Below are 20,083 nucleotides of genomic sequence, written 5' to 3' on the forward strand. Positions count from 1 at the left end.
GTTAGTTCACATACCCTTTCAATTTCAGATAAGGTGATAATATTTTCTTGTGGAGGTGCTACTGGTTGCTCACTCACTTTTGAAATTGGTAATTTCAACATAGATTCAGAGGAAGCTGGCTCTGGACTGGTATCTTGTTTTGGAGACTTCATTTCTAATTTCACATCTGTCTGCCCTACAACATTTTCTTCATGGTCTATTAGCTCCAAAGCTGGTGGTCTTTTTTTCCCTTTTGGGAATTGAGCTGGTTCCCTTAACCCTTCCGGCCCCGATTTCTTGATTAAGCACACTAAATCTTACACAGGCTCTTTCGGCATCCATTTCGGCCTCCATTAATTCTCGTGCATGATTAAGTTCAGTTAATTTGCGCTCAAGTTCTTGTTTTCTTTTCAAATGCTCCACATTAAGTTTAGCTAAAGCCATCTGCCCTCATCGAGCCTCAATGCTACCACTACCACTAACATGACTAGATTTCAGTGCAGTATTCACGGTTCCGACGCTCTTCCTTCCAGGTTCGATCTCGAGTTGCCTCACAGACCTTAGGCTAAATATGGACTCTGACCCAGACAAGCAGCGGAGTCGTTTTATTGCGCAATCCAATTCCATTTTCCTCGCTAATTCCTCGTCGTACATGACCTGAGCTCTCCGTTTTTCAGGTTCTGACTCCACTATTTCCATAAAACACTCGTGAGCATTCACAAATTTTCTCCATATCTCGTCATAAGATGCAAGTTTTGCAGCCAAATCCACCGACGACAAGTTCCTTTCCTCTTCGGTTGATAAAGGCCAAATTTCACCTCTCAGCTTCTTCAACGCTCCAATTAATCCAGCCTTTGATCGCTTTAACTGCTCGGCCTTTTCAGCACGATCCTCTTCTTCATTTCTCCTTCTTGAATACATTTTCAATCGAGCTCCTTTTTCCGCCTCAGGAAATGAATGGGTAGCCATGTTTACACAAATATTTCGGCTGATGAAACGAAGCGCTGATTTCGAAAACTGTCAGTACCGTAGTACAAACAAACGCCGAAAACCCACAGCTCACAATGGGCTCAAGCTCAAAAGGCACACATTGACCGCACGACCTCGGTCGATGAACAAAGTCACAACAACTTGAAAAAAACTCTTAGCTTCCATCAAAGGCATACGTGTGTGAATGTATACGTGTGAGGTTTTCTGAAAATTACAAAAAGGTATTAAGTTCGAAATGTTTCTTTGAATAGCAAGGGCGAAATGTTAACTTACCGAACTGTTTGCTTCGAGCTAAACGAACGGCACAATAACAACTTTCTGACAAACTCCTGCGATTCAAAACACTTGCTTACTTGAATACATGGCGACTAAAGTCCAATGGTCACGTCACGTGACCGACAAAAATCTCCCAAGGGGAGTCGGGAGTGACAACTTGCACGAACACCTGAAAGTGAAACAACAATTGCAAACGGGTTTCGTTATTTGTACTTAATTGCGACACGTAAAAGAAATGATAAGATTTAGAACTCAAGACTAAGCTCAAAATGAAAAACGACTTACCTTTAAAACTAAAAGCAGGGGGAAACTAGAGACCACTCTTACAACCGAAATGACTGACCGTACGACACAAGACCACGTGACTAATTCTCGCAGACAAATAAATAAATAAATAATTCCGGTCATGACATAGTGTGGCTACACACTTCGTGTAAGCCACACAAAAATGAGTAGTTTTAGGTCCCGTTTACATGGATCCGGACAAATATTTGCACGGACGAATTTTGTTCCTGGACCGGCTGTTAACATGGATCCGTGCAAATTCTGTTAGAGATTGCAGTGGTGTTTACACGGATCCGTGCAAATTTTAGACCAGTTGCGGCATTTGGATGGCTTTTTTACGTCTCTGTTGTGATTGGTTATCGCTAATGTTCTATGCGAATCATGTTGCAGCTGATGCAGTACGCGGCAGATCAAACATGGCGGCATACAAAAACTTTACGTAGTCTGATGAAGAAACTAATTTGTTGCTACATGTGGTTATAGACTACAAAGCAGGAAAAGCAGGGAAAGGAGTTGATTGGGAAACGGTCAGGAGCAAGTGTGAAGACGTAATCAAAATGTTTATGGAAAAGTACCCTGATAACGACAAGGAGAAATTTTCCCGAAGTACCACTCGTCTCCTCATATATGTAATCTGCTTTTGTTTGTTTCTTCTGTATTAAGTTTAACAAAATGTAACAAACCAGTGACAAAATGTAACAACCCAGGGACAAAGTGTAACAAACCAGAGACAAAATGTAACAAACCAGGGACAAAATGTATGAAACCAGAGACAAATGTAACAAACCAGAGACAACATATAACAAACCAGAGACAACATGTAACAAACCAGAGACAAAATGTAACAAACCAGAGACAAAATGTAACAAACCAGGGACAAGATGTAACAAAATGTTTCATTTTTGCTAAGCAGCCAGACAAAACATAAATAGATTCCAGGCCTTAACCGCGCTATCTGAGAAAAAACGTTGCACGGTTCAGGTGTTTACACGAGTCCGTACGAAATTTGGAACCGTGCCGGTCAAAAAGTTGACCTGCTTCTTTCAGGTCCGAAATTTGCACACTTCGACGTTCAAAAATTCGTCCAGTTCCGCCGTCCATTGTAAACGCATGGTGGAACCGTGCAAGTTTTTGTCCGTGCAAACATTTGTCCGGACCCGTGTAAACGGGGCCTTAGTTTGAAGAAAAATAAATTTCGGCCAAGCTATCTGACCTGCTACCGATCGATGCAGCCACTGCGTTCACGATTCTTAAACGCCTTGAATACGAGTTCTTGAAAACATTTTTGGTCCAAGGGCGACAGCAGTCATTTTGAAAATTCTCCATCCTTTCAAAAATCCTGGACTTGGAGTGATGTCTTTCGAATAAATGAAAACTTCCCTCAGCAACTGTCCGCCATGTTTACTTGCCGAGATGGCAAAGATTGCGAGTTTGGTAACCAAGCTCTAGCGGGGTGAATAAAGCGTCATACGATGAGCTTTTCGACCAATCAGAATGTCCAATTCTTATATGCACCTCTGGAAATTATACTAAAAGCTAGTATATTGCTTGGCACCGCGTGCGCTAACTTCGCCTGCAATTTACTTTCTTGGATGTCGGTTCCCCCTCTTTTCTTTTCATAGATACAATACATAACAAAGACTAGAAGTTTTCTGAGACCTAAGAACAAAATGGGTTCTTCCTGAAATGTGAAAGATAAAAGACGGAAAAGAAAAGCAGTATTTCTTATAGTTATTCTTTTTGGGTAAACTTTAACAAAAAAGCCAGTAGTGGCTTACAGATATCAATTTTAAAAGCAGTACCTCTGAAGTGCTCGAGGTTCGTGCAAGTGGTTTTTCTGTAGAGGATTGTGGAGAAATCGTTTTTTCTGCATCATTGGATATAAGCAATGCATTAGTAGACTATACATTTCTCAGCAAAACATTGAAAAAATTTTATATTGTAATGATTACAATTTTTTAGTGCCCGTTACATTTCCTCAGCTCCATGGTTACCTTGAAACCACCTTCCAGCCTGTTGATACAGGAGGGACTCCCACAGTCAAAGGGGTGGATGGTCTTCTTTTTAAGGGTGATAAAATTTTGGATTTTGGTATAATATAGCGTACAGGAATGAACGCTAATATTTTTTACTCATAACGGTATCTTTTAGGAATGCAAGTTCTACTGTTTTGCCTCTTGTCGGTCACTTATGATACCTTTTAAAAACGTCTCTAGTATATGAAAGCATTCTAAGACAGAGTCATAGCAATCAATTACTGGTCAGTCTGTTTAAAATGGCTTTGTTAGGGGGCAAATACAGCTAGATTCAATTAAAAATTATAAAGTGTAATACAACCTGATTCCTTTAATTCTACACCAGAAGACTCAAAAGCCGCGCCAAAGTCCGAGGATCTCTCCCCCGTCTCTTTTCTGAAAACAAAATCAGGTATTTGTGACGGATTCAAAACATCCTATGCCAGTGTGATTAACTTCTGGCTGGATGTAAAAAAAAAAGGAAAGTGAAGGAGCGAATCCCTCTGCTTCATGACAATTATTAAAAATATGTTTGTGGCTAGTGTTGGTTTATTTCAGTCTGTACCTGTGACCACACAGTCTACCCTTCCACTCACCATTTTGCTCCTCGGCTGCTACTTTTATTCGATTTTTCCGCGTCAACAAATAATTTCACTCATCAGCGAAAGTGACGTTATTTTCGCTCGCTGCGTTTTTTTTCTATGTGTTTTGTCATCTGCTGTAAAACAGATCAAGAACCACCCAACTTTAAGAATACCTACCACTTGTCAACACTGGTTTCTTGCTAAACCTGTTAATTTTATTTCATTTCTTTTCCCTCGGCAAACCGGAAGCAAAATCTAAAACCTTATGATTACATAGCTGTTTTATTTACATATTCTTAATATGACCACAAGTTCCCTTCATACAAGAAGTTTTAGGCGTATTATCGTTTCTGTTTTTAGATACAGATAAACTAAAAATAGCTTTGCGGGCCCGAAAAGTCTCCGGGGCTTTCGAAAAACAGGCCCCTGATTACAGCAAGTTAGCCTGACATGAGCCCGCGATCCAATCGAAAATCAGCAGTTGGTCAGCGGTCAACTTCGATAAAACACGTGACCTCGATGAGCTCTAAACTTCCGCCTGTGGTATGGACAAGCGATACTGGTCAGTGGATACCTTGATTTGACAGGTGTCGATTGACCATAACATGGATATCCAATATCAAAGAGAGTGTCTCTGTTAACCTATTAGCTGGAGTGCCGCCATCTTACGCGACTCCGCCGCCGTCGTCGTGCGTACGCGCCCACGAGCAATACCGCTAGCCATGATAACCATGAGAAAATCAATTCATGGGTTTCCTTTCCTCTCCTATATGAGTACGGGGCTCCACTTAAACCTTTTCTCTTTCAAAATTTAAGCAATCAGTAAAAAGTGATGTTGATTGTTAAAGATTATTAGTTATATGATTAGTTATATGTATTCACATTATTTTAGACCGCAGTTGTTTCATTTCTCTAATGTTTTGATTAATTATTCTTTAGTTAAATTCTGTCACATTTCCAAGCCTTATTACTATATTTTCTTTTAAAGCTTATATAATATGTATATAACGGTATTGTGTTATTAGTTGTCACAGCTATTAATTGTGTGCTTCTCCTATATTAATATTTTATACTCGTATATAAATGTTATCACCTCAGACTTCCCTAACGGCGGTTTTTTATTTCCTTTCTTTTTTTTTTTCTCTTCCTTTCCTTTTTTTTATGTGTGCATTTGTGCTATCTTGCGGACCTTCAATTTATTTTCATTTAACAGTGATGCCAACTGGCTGCCTGGCTATGCAAGCCCCTATCGTCATTCCAGGCAGCCAGTACTCTAAATTTATCATTGATATTTTTGCTCATTTAGAATTATAGTGTGAAAGACTACAAATAAAGATTGTTGTTGCTGTCGTTGTTGTTGTTGTTGTTGTTGTTGTTGTTGTTGTTGTTGTTGTTGTTGCAAGCTTGCCGACTAGCTGACCAAAACATTTGTTTCAGTCTATACAAGTTTTGTTTCGGACAGAGTTGGCATCTCTCTAGTGCCTTTTCCGGGGGGCAACGAACTTTCAATGTGGACTAAAACCTATTTCATGCGTCGTGCTACTGCCGTGCCGAGCTAAATTTAAGAATTAAATTCCAGTTAAGCACGGCAGTAGCAAGACGATTGAAACCAATCAGTTCTGCAGGCTGAATTAAGTTCGGCACGACCACTGAGCATGGCAGTAACGCGACTTGGCTTTAAACGGCGTGCTCTTACCGTACCGAACTGAATTCAAAGCCTGTTGCATCAGCTGCCGTTACTTTCTAGCGTTTAAAATGGTCTTCAGCAAAGCAAACTTCCTCCGATCTTAGGTGCGACTGAATAAAATCACTGCCGTTCTTTTGTCCTGACCCTGACACTGCCGGGACAAATTTATTTGAGCTCGGCACGGCAGTAGCACGACGTTTGGACTAGGCCCAAGTGTCTTCCCGATTGTTATCCAGGGTGCTTACCATTTGGCAAAAGAATCCGGAAATTTGGGTTGAAAGTCAAATGGAACAGTAATTTTCCGGAAAATCCGTTCAGAAATTGTAGACTACCTCCAGAGGTAGTCCTCTTTCTCCGTTCGGAACGGAACGGCGGAAATTTCCCTACCATTTGGTAAATTTTCCAGTTTCCAGTCTCTCACCAGCCGAAAACAATTACGAGAAATCGAATTGCAAATGGTAAGCGCCATCTCGTTCTGTTGGTTTGCTGATTTTGGAAAAACCCTTACCATTATACAATGGTCATCCCAACCGGTTTATTCTGATAAATGGTAAGCATCCCCAATCGCGCAATTGTTATAATTTCATAAGAGCTTCAATCCGTAATTAGGGCGCGTAGCAATGACGACAGCGACACCGAGGACCACGCCTTCAGTATAAAAAGTTGGTATATACTTTACCGAATTAAGCAATTATCCAGATCTAGTAACTATACCTATCGGTCTAACAACCTGCTCAGGATAAATATGCAATGAAATCGTTTAATTCCAAAAGGAAATCCAATATATTACCAGTCGCGGTTCACGTTCTCCAAAGTACCCAGAATTTGGTCATTTCACGTTGTTGCTTTGCAAGGGACGCCTAAGAAATGTACAAAGATTTTTAATGCACGTGCATACCCACCGTTCTGTTCATTAAACCTTTTGATTGGCGACGCTCTCGTTCGCGTTACCGTCGTAGTTTGAATAAGTTACGCCTGCGATATGGAAACTTTCTGCGACGGAACCGAACATTCAAATTTTCTTTTATTGTGTAAGAAATACCCTTTCGTTGAACTTTTTTCGGAAATATTGTTTAAAAGTTTACATTGTTGTGAAATCAAGGAAAGGTCGCAATACTGGCCTATCGATCCAGCAACATGGTCGATGGGATTTACACAAAATATGTCACTTATAGTGAAACAGAAGAGTATAAGGACGTAAACCTGCCTTGATATAGAAGAAGCTGGCGCCAAGAGCCTCGGGATCACTTTTCTGAGCTGAAAAGGGAAGAAAACAATAGTTAAAAACGGTGGTTGAAGTAAGCAAGTAAGTAATTTATTTAACGTCAATAACACTGAGCCAGGGTGCTTGACAATAATAACTGCTAATAAAATCTATGAAGTGAAGAGTAACTTGAAGTTGGGTTAATTAAATAAGATTTAAGGAGTATACTGTACCAAAATGTGTGCAAAAAATACTGTTTCATTAAAGAAAACACCCTGGATGCTCTCCTACCCCCTCTCCCCCTCCTGCCCTTTTCAGCAGCATGTCTACATCCACCACTATACTGAAGAGAATTTAATAAAGAGGGGAAGTTTATTTCAAGTTCTAATGGTGAATAACGAGAAGATAAATGAGACGAAAAAAAGGAACAGCACAGCTCATCTTCAGCAATTGCCTAAACTCATCTATTAATAGGCCATAATTCTAACTTGTCCCTGGGGCTTGAGGGAATAAAACAAAAACAATAATAATTATGCATCCTTCAGTGACCTCGATGTGATTTGTTTTATTTTATTCACTAGGCCTCGGAGCTAAGTTAGAATTTTAATATATCGAAAATGGCCCATTGGCATGGAAAGGGTCTGTCTGTCACACCCTATTTAAGGACTTTTGTCGCCATTGCTACTGCGCATCCTAACTGTGCACGTAATTCATGTCGTAACATCACGCCACGTTACACACCAAGCAAGCGCTAAGGAAGTAATATGAGCAAGTATAGGGCTTGGCAACGGGTGCGCAAACTTAGCCTGCAATTTACTCTCTTGAATGTCGGTTCCCCCTCTTTTCCTTTCATAGATACAATACATAACAATGACTAGAAGTTTTGTCGAGACCTAAGAACAAAATGGGTTCTTCCTGAAATGTGAAAGTTAAAAGACGGAAAAGAAAAGCAGTAGTTCTTATAGTTATTCTTTTGGGGCAAACTTTGATTTATTGAGAAGTAGTGACTTACAGATATCAATTTTAAAACCAGTACCTCAAAAATTCTCAAGAATTGAGTAGGTCGTTCTTCTGTAGAGGATTCTGGAGAAATAGTTTCTTCTGCATCATTAAATATAAGCAATGCATTAGTAGACTAAACATTTCTCAGCAAAACATTAAAAGAAATTTTTATTGCAATGATTACAAATTTAGTGACCGTTACATTTTCTCAGCTCCATAATTGGCTTGAAAACCACCTTCCAGCTTGTTGATGCAGGAGGGACTCCCACAGTCAAAGGGGTGGATGGTCTTCTTTTTAAGGGTGATAACATTTGGATTTTGCTATAATTATAGTGTACAGGAATGAACGCTAATATTTTTACTTAAAGGGTATCTTTTAGGAATGCGAGTTCTACTGTATTGTCGGTTGTCGATCACTTATGATATGTTTTAAAAACGTCTCTAGTTTTTTTTTATATATTTAAGGTAAACGGCCGGGCCCCCTTGCGGGGAGTGCAATGCCCGCCGTCTCTAGTATATGAAAGCATTCTATGACAGAGTCATAGCAATCAATTACTAGTCATTCTATTTTAAATGGCTTTTTTAGGGGGCAAATACAGCTAGATTCAATTAAAATTATAAAATGTAATACAACCTGATTCCTTTGATTCTACACCAGAAGACTCAGAAGCCGCGCCAAAGTCCGAGGATCTCTCCCCCATTTCTTTTCTGAAAACAAACTCAGATATTTGTGACGGATTCAAAGCATCCTATGCCAGTGTAATTAACTTCTTGACTGGATGTAAAAACAAGAGAAAATGAAGGAGCGGATCTTGAGATCTTAACTGGCTTCCTCTCTGTCAACTGCAACCTCGTTCCCAGGGCTTTTCACTTTGGAATTGGGAGGCAATTTCAAAGGCAAAAGCCCTGGGAACGAGGTTGATGTCAACTGATATAGCCTGCCGAACAGGCGGATTAGCGGCGCAGAGAGCGAAACGCGATTCACGAACGCGGAGCGCGAACACAAGCGCTAATGTGGTCGCTGTCCGAGCTCGTGTATCGCGTTTAGCGCTCATTCCCGCTAATCCGCCTGTTCGGCAGGCTACCACTGATATGGAGTTCAAAGGAGAATATAACATTCGCGTCACTAACACTAGCTATTACAAAAATACCAAATACCGTTTAGTTCGCTCCCTGCTTCCCCTGCGAGCATGATTGACAACTCTAGTTCCCACTGTCCGCAATTAGTTATTCACTTATTGCAATATTTTCATTTTTTCCTCCAATTCCTTTTGGAACTTTACCAGTTCGTAATTACCAAGGCCATGCATGATTTTGTTGCTAGTACATTCAAACCTAATCACCTTTGATTGGTATCCGGCTCATATGACGTTCGAATGCTGTATCGGAATCGAGATATAAACCAACGATCGCTTTAAAAATACCAGCAGACATTTCGCCCGGGGGGGGGACTCCCATATAAAAAGCGTCGGGGTGTTCGTCGCACCTTCGAGGGTTTAAAAAATAGGTTTTGGTGCATGTTAGGGTGTTCAGCCTCATAAGGACCACATGCACAGTGGGAGCTTTTTCGGTACCTTTTAGGGTACTGAGCAGAACAAGATAGGACGGGAAGTATTTGATTTTATATAATAACCCAAGTAATTCTCGCATTTTGATTGGTTCCCGCCTATGATCTATTAGAGGACAGACGTACGATTGACGTCATCATTTCAAAGTTTTTCCCTCTGTGTTTTGAAATGGCGGAAAGTTTTGAGAATTTAGATAATGTTTTACATGATTGGGCAAAAGAAAAAGTACAAAAAAGTCTTGTCGAAGCATTGAACAGGAACGAGAAGCATAGTCTAGAAGGAAGGAGAAAGATAAAGCCGTTTCTTTTTTAGAAAATGACTTGGAAAAAAATACCCGAGCAGTCGGCAGTCGAGCGAGACTAAACCAAACACAAAGTTAGTCTTGGTAAGCCGAGAACCATTGCTTTATCTCGAATTTAACAAACCCAATAAACAAAATGTTTATGAGATTAATTTATTTAAAACACTGAACTTTTCTCAGTCTCAAAATAATTGTTGACACAGTGATTGTCTGGAATAAAACATCAAAACCACTTCTTAAAATCAGTTAAAATAAAGACATAACCTTGCTTTCCGATGCGAATGTTCCAGTCCGTTTCAGGGCGCAATAGCGAGCAAAGTATAGCTCACTACAGCTCACGGCCAACTGTATCGCAGCTAAAAGCTGTCTCCGACACTATTTCAAACTGATTTGAGAATCACCAATCACAGAGGACACAAATTTCCACCATCACTAACGTTCCTTTCATTCAAAACTCGAATCGAATGGCCTCCAGGTTGACCGCAACCGCAAGTTTTCCGAGCGCAGTTTTTCAACTCCTGCAATATTCGAGGCAACATCCAAGCTTTTCGGCTCACAGGGCTGGTCTGATGACAAAACCTGACTTGACTTATCCAGCATTTTCTTTAAGATTTGTAGATTTCGGAGTTCAACTCTGCTTTTGCTGTAAGTTTTCATTCCACGAGAAGCGACGCTCGAGTCAAGTTTGACAGTGGCGTGATTTTCCTGGACCAATTACAATTCTTTGCTACGCATAGCAACTAATGAGATTGCTTCAATTTGTATAGACAACAGATTACGTCAAATGGCTTTTTTCGTGTTCACCAAAGTGGGCAAAGGGCGGTTTTCGAGTTATGTTGAAAGATTTTGAAATAAGAAATAAGCTCTATTTGTAGTAGTTTGTTTCGTTATTATATAAAACAAATAGATTCCATGTTGCGGTGCGTCTGTTCAGTAATAGATCACAGAAGACGTCAAAATGTGGTAAGAACATCAGTGACACACTCGGCTATCGCCTCGTGTGCCACTTTTTTGTTCTTACCACATTTTGACGTCATCTGTGATCTATTATTGAACAGACGCACCGCAACATGGAATCTATTTGTTAAATATATACACTAAGTGCTGTTCTGGTTTCTCGGTAAACTTGTTAATTTTGTTTCATTTCTTTTCCCTCGGCAAACCGGAAGCAAAATCTAAACCCTTATGATTACATAGCTGTTTTATTTACATATTCTTAATATGACCACAAGTTCCCTTCATACAAAAAGTTTTAGGCGTATTAACCTTTCTGTTTTTAGATACAGATAAACTAAAACTAGCTTTGCTGGCCCGAAAAGTCTCCGGGGCTTTGGAGAAGCAGGCCTTTTATTACAGCAAGTTAGCCTGACATGAGCCCGCGATCCAATCGAAAATCAGCAGTTGGTTAGCGGTCAACTTCGATAAAACACGTGACCTCGATGAGCTCTAAACTTGAGCCTGTGGCATGGACAAGCGATACTGGTCAGTGGATACCTTGATTTGACAGGTGTCAATTGACCATAACATGGATGTCCAATATCAAAGAGAGTGTCTCTGTTAACCTATTAGAGACCTTAAGCAAACACGTGAGGCGGTTAGGTGGAGGCGGCGATGGCCGCGCGGGAGTTGGGTTGAGACCGCCTCCTCTTGGCGCGAAATTAGAATATTAAGCTTTCGTAGAAGCGGCGGCGAGCAACGGCTGTTTTGCTTTCGTTTTCAGTTGTCCAATTTGACTTTGTTCGTGAATTTTACGAGCATAATGGCAACTTTTCGAGAAGTCCGAGACCTTCTAGCTGTTGCATGCTTTGAGGACATCATAGACGAGGATGAATTTCTGTTGCTGAGGGATCTACACACGTCGAAAAATCTTTACTTTCCTTACGAAGACTGAATCAGCCTTTTCTTTACTAGTGCAACCAAGGTCACTGGCCTCTGCCTCCTCCAATTTTTCTGATATTTCTTCCATCAGAATATCCATCTCGCTATTTTCGATGTCAACTCCACTCAGTTTCGCCTGACTGTGATGTTTTCGTTTCGCCTTGAATTTGTCCAGTAGTAGTTTGAAATGTTCCTGTACGTTTTTCCGCTTCACCTGAAACTTCACGGAGGTTTCGTCATTCAGACGATCCGTGATGGCATTCCATACTTTTCCTCGATCTACAGTCCTTGGTTTGAAGATCCATGGTTCTGAAGTTCTGACTTCTTTCGCTAGGATCAAATCATGTGCTTCTGTCCACTCCATGATCGAGCTAGATGAGAGAAAACAAAAGCTTATTAAAAACAGGTCCTGTCTAACGATTCACCTTTAGGAAATATTCTAAAGTTATAGAGACAAATTAGAAGAACAAAATAGCATTTTGTACCAGCAAGTACTTCCAATCTAAAGTTTTAAAGTCTACAAGACGTGAACATCACTCGGAACAATGTGAATCCAGGAAACTCACCCATTTCTTTTGCTTTTCTCTCCTACGCTTGCCATCTTTCTTCTTCACTCACACCTCCAATGTGAAGTGAGATTTTCGCTGTAAAGCAAACGAAATATCAAATATTTGCAAAAAAAAAAATACAAAGAGACTTGTCAAAAAACATTTTTTAACTTTATAAAAGAGTTTCTGTGTATTTTAGGCGCTACAAATGGGAAAATAAAGCGACCGTCTCTCGAGGCGGCCAAACCTACCTTTCTCGCCGCCGCCACTGTTGGAAGACGCGGGCAACACTCAACGTGATTATGCTAATTAGCTCGAGAGCGGGAAATTTTACTTCCGGTTGGCGTCCACCTCGCCGCCTCCAGTGTTTGCTTAAGGTCTCTATTAGCTGGAGTGCCGCCATCTTGCGCGACTCCGCCGCCGTCGTTGTGCGTACGCGCCCACGAGCAATACCGCTAGCCATGATAACCATGAGAAAATCAATTCATGGGTTTCCTTTCCTCTCCTATATGAGTACGGGGCTCCACTTAAACCTTCTCTCTCAAAATTTAAGGAATCAGTAAAAAGTGATGTTGATTGTTTAAAGATTATTAGTTATATGATTAGTTATATGTATTCACATTATTTTAGACTGCAGTTGTTTCATCTCTCTAATGTTTTGATTAATTATTCTTTAGTTAAATTCTGTCACATTTCCAAGCCTTATTACTATATTTTCTTTTAAAGCTTATATAATATGTATATAACGTTATTGTGTTATTAGTTGTCACAGCTTTTAATTGTGTGCTTCTCCTATATTAATATTTTATACTCATATATAAATGTTATCACCTCAGACTTCCCTAACGGCGGTTTTTTATTTCCTTTCTTTTTTTTTCTCTTCCTTTCCCTTTTTTTATGTGTGCATTTGTGCTATCTTACTGACCTTCAATTTATTTTTATTTAACAGTGATGCCAAATGGCAGCCTGGCTCCGCTAGCCCATATGGTTATTCCAGGCAGCCAGTACTCTAAATTTATCATTGATATTTTTGCAGATTTAGAATTATAGTGTGAAAGACTACAAATAAAGATTGTTGTTGCTGTTGTTGTTGTTGTTGTTGTTGTTGTTGTTGTTGCAAGCTTGCCAACTACAGTGGAATCTCGATTTAACGAACCTCTATTTAACGAAGTCCTCGATATAACGAACGATTTTCTTCAAACCGGCCAAAATTACAGTAAAATGTATGGAGCAAAACCTCGATATAACGAACCTCGATATAACGAAATCCTCGTTATAACGAACACAATCCAGACGTCCAAACGTAAAATATACCTCGATATAACGAATAAATGTCAACATGTGACGAAAGATGAATGCAAAACAAACTAACAAGGATGACATTTCTTTAATCCTGTAACACGAGGGCAACAGCCCATTACAGCTGTTTACATAATTTCATACAAACATATAAAAGCATCTACATTTCGTCTTTATCCTCTTTGTCTTTTATGAGTTTTATTAACTTCTTTATCTTTGATGGATTCTTGTGGCAAAAGGAATAAATTGCTGGAATTTCGAGTCCAATGCCCTTATTTCTTCGTTTACCAGCCACTTCCACTGATATTTGCCCTCCGTGCTTTAAAAATAAATGGAAGACACGTGAAAGTGTCAATGGCACATGGCCCACGGTCTGAAGCGTCCCTTCTGTCCCTTCCTGGTCTTGAACCCGTTTAACGGCAACAGCATGGGTGTCGTGTGGGTTGTCAGGCTCGTGCTGCAGAAAATATAGATGTAAAATCACTCAGTTTGCTCATAACCTGTCAAAACTACAAACGATTCCTTTTAAGGGCTTACCTCACAATCCAGAACTTCACCAACAGCTGCATCCCAGATATCTTTATACGCATGGTAGCCTCGAATACAAGATCGAAAAGAATATGTTGTGTTGCTCGTTGCTGTCTGTTTTAAAACTCAACAAGTCGCTTCACCGTTTCGCTACCTGTCGCTAGTTTCACGATGAATAGCGAGAGACCTTCATTTTCCTGTGAAAGTTGACATGATACCCTGTTGAACAATCAAAAGGTGTTAGATTCCAAAAATTCCAGCACGTCCTGCAATACCTCGCCGTATTTTGTGCCTTTATATCTCTGTTGAATTTGGCACTTTTCATCGAAAGCAGTTTAATCTATTGTCCTATGGCAAGCCTAGAGAGTGCAGCAGAAGAAAGCGTAACAGTTCCCGTTCCTAGTGCTTCCACATCGCGGTCGCAGTTCAAAAAAAAGAGACCAAGAAGAGAAGGGTGCTGACATTGGAAGAGAAATATAAACTGGTTAAAGCAATCAAGGATGGGGAGAAAAACACTGTCGCTGCAAAGCGTTTTGATCCTCCTTTGTCTCAGTCTACAATCTCGACCATTATGAAGAAAAAGGATGAGATTATTAGTGCCTATGAAGGAGGATTCTTCACAGACAAACGAAAGAAGATGAAGCAGGCGACTTTTCCAGATCTTGACAAAGCACTGTCTGAATGGTTTCGGAAGGTTCGAGGTATGAACATCCCAGTTAGTGGAACGTTGCTGCAAGAAAAAGCCCTGTATTTTGCACAACAGTTAGGGTATGAGAACTTCAAGGCAAGTAATGGCTTTCTAGAAAAATTCAAGGAAAGACAGGGAATTACAGGTCAAGCTGTATGTGGTGAACAGAAAAGCGTAGATCCTGATATTGTCGAAAATTGGAGCGAGCGTATCCCGGATATTTGCCGCAGCTATAGCATGAAGAATCGTTTCAATGCTGACGAAACAGGATTTATGTGGAAAGCTACCCCTACTCAAACGCTTAACCTGAGAGGAGAAAAGTGCACCGGTGGTAAGAGAAGTAAAGATCGTGTGACAGTCCTTGTGGCCTGCAACCAGGATGGCACAGAGAAGCTACCCCTACTTGTGATAGGGAAATATGCCAGACCCAGGTGTTTTAGGAACAGTAACATGAACTTGCTCCCCGTGACCTATGAGTCTCAAAGAAAAGCCTGGATGGACAGCGTTTTGTTTGAAAAATGGGTCCGTCAAATTGACCGACGAATGAGAGTAGCAAACCGCCATATTCTGTTATTTTTAGATAACTGTACTTCACATGTTATTGTCAATGGCCTGACAAACACAAAGCTCATCTTCTTTCCACCTAACTGCACAAGCAAGCTTCAACCGGCAGACCAAGGCATAATCCAGAACCTTAAGGTAAATTATCGCAAGACAATGATCAGGCGGATGTTACAGTGTTTAGATGACAATAAACCTGTCAAAGAAATCGACCTCAAGGATGCTGTCTTTATGATGGCCAAAGCCTGGGACAATGTAAGCACCACGACAATCAAAAACTGCTGGAAAAAAGCAGGATTCCCAGGTGAAGTAGCGTAGCCCTCACACGATCCTTTTGAGTCAGACGAGGAAGATGAAGATACCAATGAAACTGGTGTCGGTCTATGGGGAAACATTACCCACCATTTTCCCTCTCTTGCAGAGATATCATTCAGTCACTTCGTATCCCTTGATAACAATGTTGTAACCGAAAGCCAACCGACGGAGGAAGATGTAACACGGGGAGCCCTGAAGGCAGTCCAAAACGTGGAATCGATGAGTCATGAGGAAGAAGAAGATGAAGGAGATTCAGACGCAGACATCTCTATAGTGGAGCCAAAACCACTTAGTCTGGTCGAAGCAAGCGAGACTGTGACAGGGCTTCGCAATTTGATTTTGTCATTCGACAAGGCAAGTGCAAAAGAAAAGGAATTTCTGCGCTCCCTGTGCAATTTCTAAGTGCCGTAGCTATGTACATATCTGTACAGTACATAGCTACATAGACATTAAAGAAAGAGTGCCTATTAGTAATTGTTCAGATCCAGAAATGCTGGGTAGTGCTACGTAACACCGATGAAAATTAATTATTAACTAACCTCGATATAACGAACATTTTGGTTGTTTTTCCGAAAATTCGTTAAATCGAGGTTTTCGATTTAACGAACCCTCGATATAACGAACAAATTTCCCCAGTCCCTCGGGACTTCGTTAAATCGAGGTTCCACTGTAGCTGACCAAAATGTTTGTTTCATTCTATACAAGTTTTGTTTCGGACAGAGTTGGCCTTTCTGGGGGGCAACGAGCTTTCAATGTGGATTAAAACCTATTTCAAGCGTCGTGCTACTGCCGTGCCGAGCTAAATTTAAGAATTAAATTCCAGTTAAGCACGGCAGTAGCAAGACGTTTGAAACCATTCATTTCGGCAGGCTGAATTAAGTTCGGCACGACTACTTAGCACGGCAGTAACGCGACTTGGCTTTAAACGGCGTGCTCAGCTGCCGTTGCTTTCTAGCATTTAAAATGGTCTTCAGCAAAGCAAACTTCCTCCGATCTTAGGTGCGAAAAAATAAATTCACTGCCGTTCTTTTGTCCTGACCCTGACACTGCCGGCACAAATTCATTTGAGTTCGGCACGGCAGTAGCACGACGTTTGGACTAGGCCCAAGTGTCTTCCCGATTGTTATCCAGGGTGCTTACCATTTGGCAAAAAAACCGGAAATTTCGGTTGAAAGTCAAAAGGAACAGTAATTTTCCGGAAAATCCGTTCGGAAATTGTAGACTACCTCCAGAGGTAGTCCTCTTTTTCCGTTGGGAACGGAACGGAAAAATTTACCATTTGGTAAATTTTTCAGTTTCCAGTCTCTCATCAACCGAAAACAATTACGAGAAATCGAATTGCAAATGATAAGCGCCATCTCGTTCGGTTGGTTTGCTGATTTTGGAAAAACCCTTACCATTATACAACGGTCATCCCAACCGGTTTATTCTGATAAATGATAAGCACCCCAATCGCGCAATTGTTGTAATTCCATAAGAGCTTCAATCCGTAACTTGGGCGCGTAGCAATGACGACAGTGACACCGAAGACGACGCCTTATAAAAATTTAATATATACTTTACCGAATTAAGCAATTATCCAGATCTAGTAACTATACCTATCGGTCTAAAAACCTGTTCAGGCTAAATATGTAATGAAATCGTTTAATTCCAAAAGGAAACCCAATATATTATCAGTCGCGGCTCACGTTCTCCAAAGTACCCAGAATTTGGTCATTTCACGTTGTTACTTTGCAAGGGACAGCTAAGAAATGTACAAAGATTTTTAATGCACGTGCATAGCCACCGTTCTGTTCATTAAACCTTTTGATTAGTGACGCTCTCGTTCGCGTTACCGTCGTAGTTTGAATAAGTTACGCTTGCGATATGGAAACTTTCTGCGACGGCACCGAACATTCAAATTTTCTTTTATTGTGTAAGAAATACCCTTTCGTTGAACTTTTTTCGGAAATATTGTTTAGAAGTTTACATTGTTGTGAAATCTAGGAAAGGTCGCAATACCGGCTGATCGATCCAGCAACATGGTCGATGGAATTTACACAAAATATGTCACATATAGTGAAACAGAAGAGTATAAAGACGTAAACCTGCCTTAATATAAGAGAAGCTGCTGGCGCCTTCACACTTTCGAACTGCAGGGACTCTTTCAAGAACTGAAAAGAGAAGCAAACAATAGTTAAAAATGGTGGTTGAAGTAAGCAAGTAAGTAATTTATTTAACGTCAATAACACTGAGCCAGGGTGCTTGACAATAATAACTGCTAATAAAATCTATGAAGTGAAGAGTAACTTGAATATTGGTTAATTAAATAAGATTTAAGAGGCTGATACTACACTAAAATGTGCCCAGAAAATAATGTTTCATTAAAGTGCACCTAACCCCAAAAATTTTTTTTCGCTAAAACGAATCCACTTGTTATTCGAAGCATTTGTGCGAAAAAATGTTTGAATTTGGTTGAATCCTTGATTTTTTATGCTCTTTCAAAGTCGCGCCTGAAGTGTTACACGACCGCGTTTTAGTGAGTCTGGGGCGGCGGTTGCTGACGACGTCTACCCCAAGAACCAACCACAGTGGCGCCTCAGTCAGCTCTCTGTATTTGCTCGAGAAAATGGAAAACAAAACCAATCGCTTCAATATATTTTGGGACTAAAACGTCCAAGTTTTGTTCCAGAATCATTTCTTTTTCGTCACTGGAGTCAGAGTTAGGTTTCGATTCGGAAGACACCGAAATAAACTTCGATCGAGCACGTTCGACAACTGTGATCTCACTGCTTAGAGCTTTGAGAACAATTTGCAACATTTCAAGCGACGACGGGGAGGACTTCTTTGCGGACGAGCTGCTTGTATATTAGGAATGGAAAGCTAGATACGAAGTGGAGGAACAGGCAAATGAAAAGCAGGAATGAAAACTCAAGGACTGCTTTGGATGGTAATTTCGTCACCTAAACATAAGACCCCCACGCGTGTTTATAGCCCGTTTACATTTGTCCTTCGCGAGAATGTATTTTGTCAAGATATGGTTGTTCTATTAAATCCAGTTTGTGTTTTACTTTCTGGAAAGTTTCGTGTTTATAAGAGCGACGTAAATGTTGCAGTTATCGAGACTTGATGACCTCAAAAACACTGGCTTCGATCGATTGAAAATCGTAGAATTGTTTGGACCTGTATTTTTGAAGCTGCGGGAAGCAGGGCGGAATTGGGGAGGAAACATTTCATACAATTACCGATTTCACACGTTTTAAGTCGTAACTCCAAATAACCAGTGTAAATGTTTTTCAAAGTTTGCAGTGAAATTCGTCGGATAAGCGAAAAGGATGTGTTCCCTAAGGGGTCCGCATACATAGATGTTACGCGGTCATATTTTCGACACTATTGCATAGAATGTTTGTCGCACTGCTGATTTCCAAACCTTCGAAAAACTCTGTGAGTGTAACAATTTTGTTATCATGTAATTCTAAAGGATTAATCTTCAACTTTTATCTAAATCGAAAGAGCAATAAGTGTTGGTTGGCGGCGTACAGTTGCGACCTATTTACACATCAGTATATTTGGTCGTAACGCTTCTTGATCGATCACACAACTTTGCCGGCTATGTTATAAATACTGCGGGATTGGAAGATATGGGTTCTCGGTAGTACTTCTAAGAATTGCTGGTTGTCTTTAAGCAGAAAATTTTGAAAATAGCGTTAGAAAGTCTGCGGAACAGATTCCAGTGAGAGTTCTTCAGTGGTTCTCACAGACTCAGTTCGCTCGTTTAGGTTCAACAAAATCAACCATCATTTATGTCTTCATTGTGCCATTGACCGATCATCGCCAGTTGTACAGTATATCTTTTTTTAGATCTGGGATATTGCTGCAACAGCCGATAGCACTTCTGGAAGGCATTTCTGTGCACTTTTCGAATGTGTATTGCACCATCCTGAAGGAAATGAGAGGACGTGAGATATTCGACCTTCCTGGGTAGACGTCACAAATGCCGCTGGACCCATTCTTCTCAAACTTGGTCGTGAACTGACAAAATGGCGGTGTTTTGGGGCTATTTTCGAGATTTCGTCGGGGCACAGAAAATCGAGGATTTAAACGAATCCAAAAATTTTTTCGTAGAAGTATTTCAAATAACAAGTAGATTCGTTTTAGCGAAAAAGAAATTTGGGGTTAGGTGCACTTTAAAGAAAACACCCTGAATGCTCTCCTACCCCTTGACCTTTTCAGCAGCATGTCTACATCCACCACTATACAGAGGGGGACTTAATGAGGAGGGGTAGTTTATTTCAAGTTCTAATAGTGAATAACGAGAAGATAAATGAGACGAAAAAAAGGAACAGCACAGCTCCTCTTCAACAAGTGCCCAAAATCATCTAATAATGGGTTCATT

The 20,083-nt window shown here is 40.5% G+C and overlaps 2 protein-coding genes across 2 annotated transcripts in view; both read right to left on the reverse strand.

Moving 5' to 3' along the window:
- Positions 1 to 8,616: 8,616 nt before the first annotated feature.
- The window catches only part of LOC145501925 (uncharacterized), a 13,991-nt gene continuing 2,524 nt past the window's right edge, over positions 8,617 to 20,083 (reverse strand). The window contains exon 2 of the mRNA XM_081481308.1: positions 8,617 to 8,730. Within this exon, the coding sequence (XP_081337434.1) occupies positions 8,628 to 8,730 (103 nt within the window). The 3' untranslated portion in view covers positions 8,617 to 8,627. The remainder of the gene's footprint in view (positions 8,731 to 20,083) is intronic.
- On the reverse strand, positions 11,485 to 12,372 carry LOC145482205 (uncharacterized). Its single transcript, XM_081460828.1, has 2 exons — positions 12,336 to 12,372; positions 11,485 to 12,140 (listed from the first exon to the last, which is right to left on the reverse strand). Exons 1-2 carry the CDS (start codon positions 12,368 to 12,370, stop codon positions 11,741 to 11,743), a joined length of 435 nt encoding a protein of 144 aa, XP_081316954.1. The 5' UTR covers positions 12,371 to 12,372; the 3' UTR covers positions 11,485 to 11,740.

Source organism: Orbicella franksi, chromosome 1, assembly GCF_964199315.1.
Source record: "Orbicella franksi chromosome 1, jaOrbFran1.1, whole genome shotgun sequence".
Taxonomy (NCBI): Eukaryota; Metazoa; Cnidaria; class Anthozoa; order Scleractinia; family Merulinidae; genus Orbicella; species Orbicella franksi.

Bases quoted from the DNA above. Each gene is read 5' to 3' on its own strand.
- LOC145482205 (XM_081460828.1), bottom strand. From the start codon at position 12,370: ATGGCAAGCGTAGGAGAGAAAAGCAAAAGAAATGG. The intron at 12,141-12,335 runs GTGAGTTTCCTG...TCTCTCATCTAG, and splicing joins GAGAAAAGCAAAAGAAATGG to CTCGATCATGGAGTGGACAG.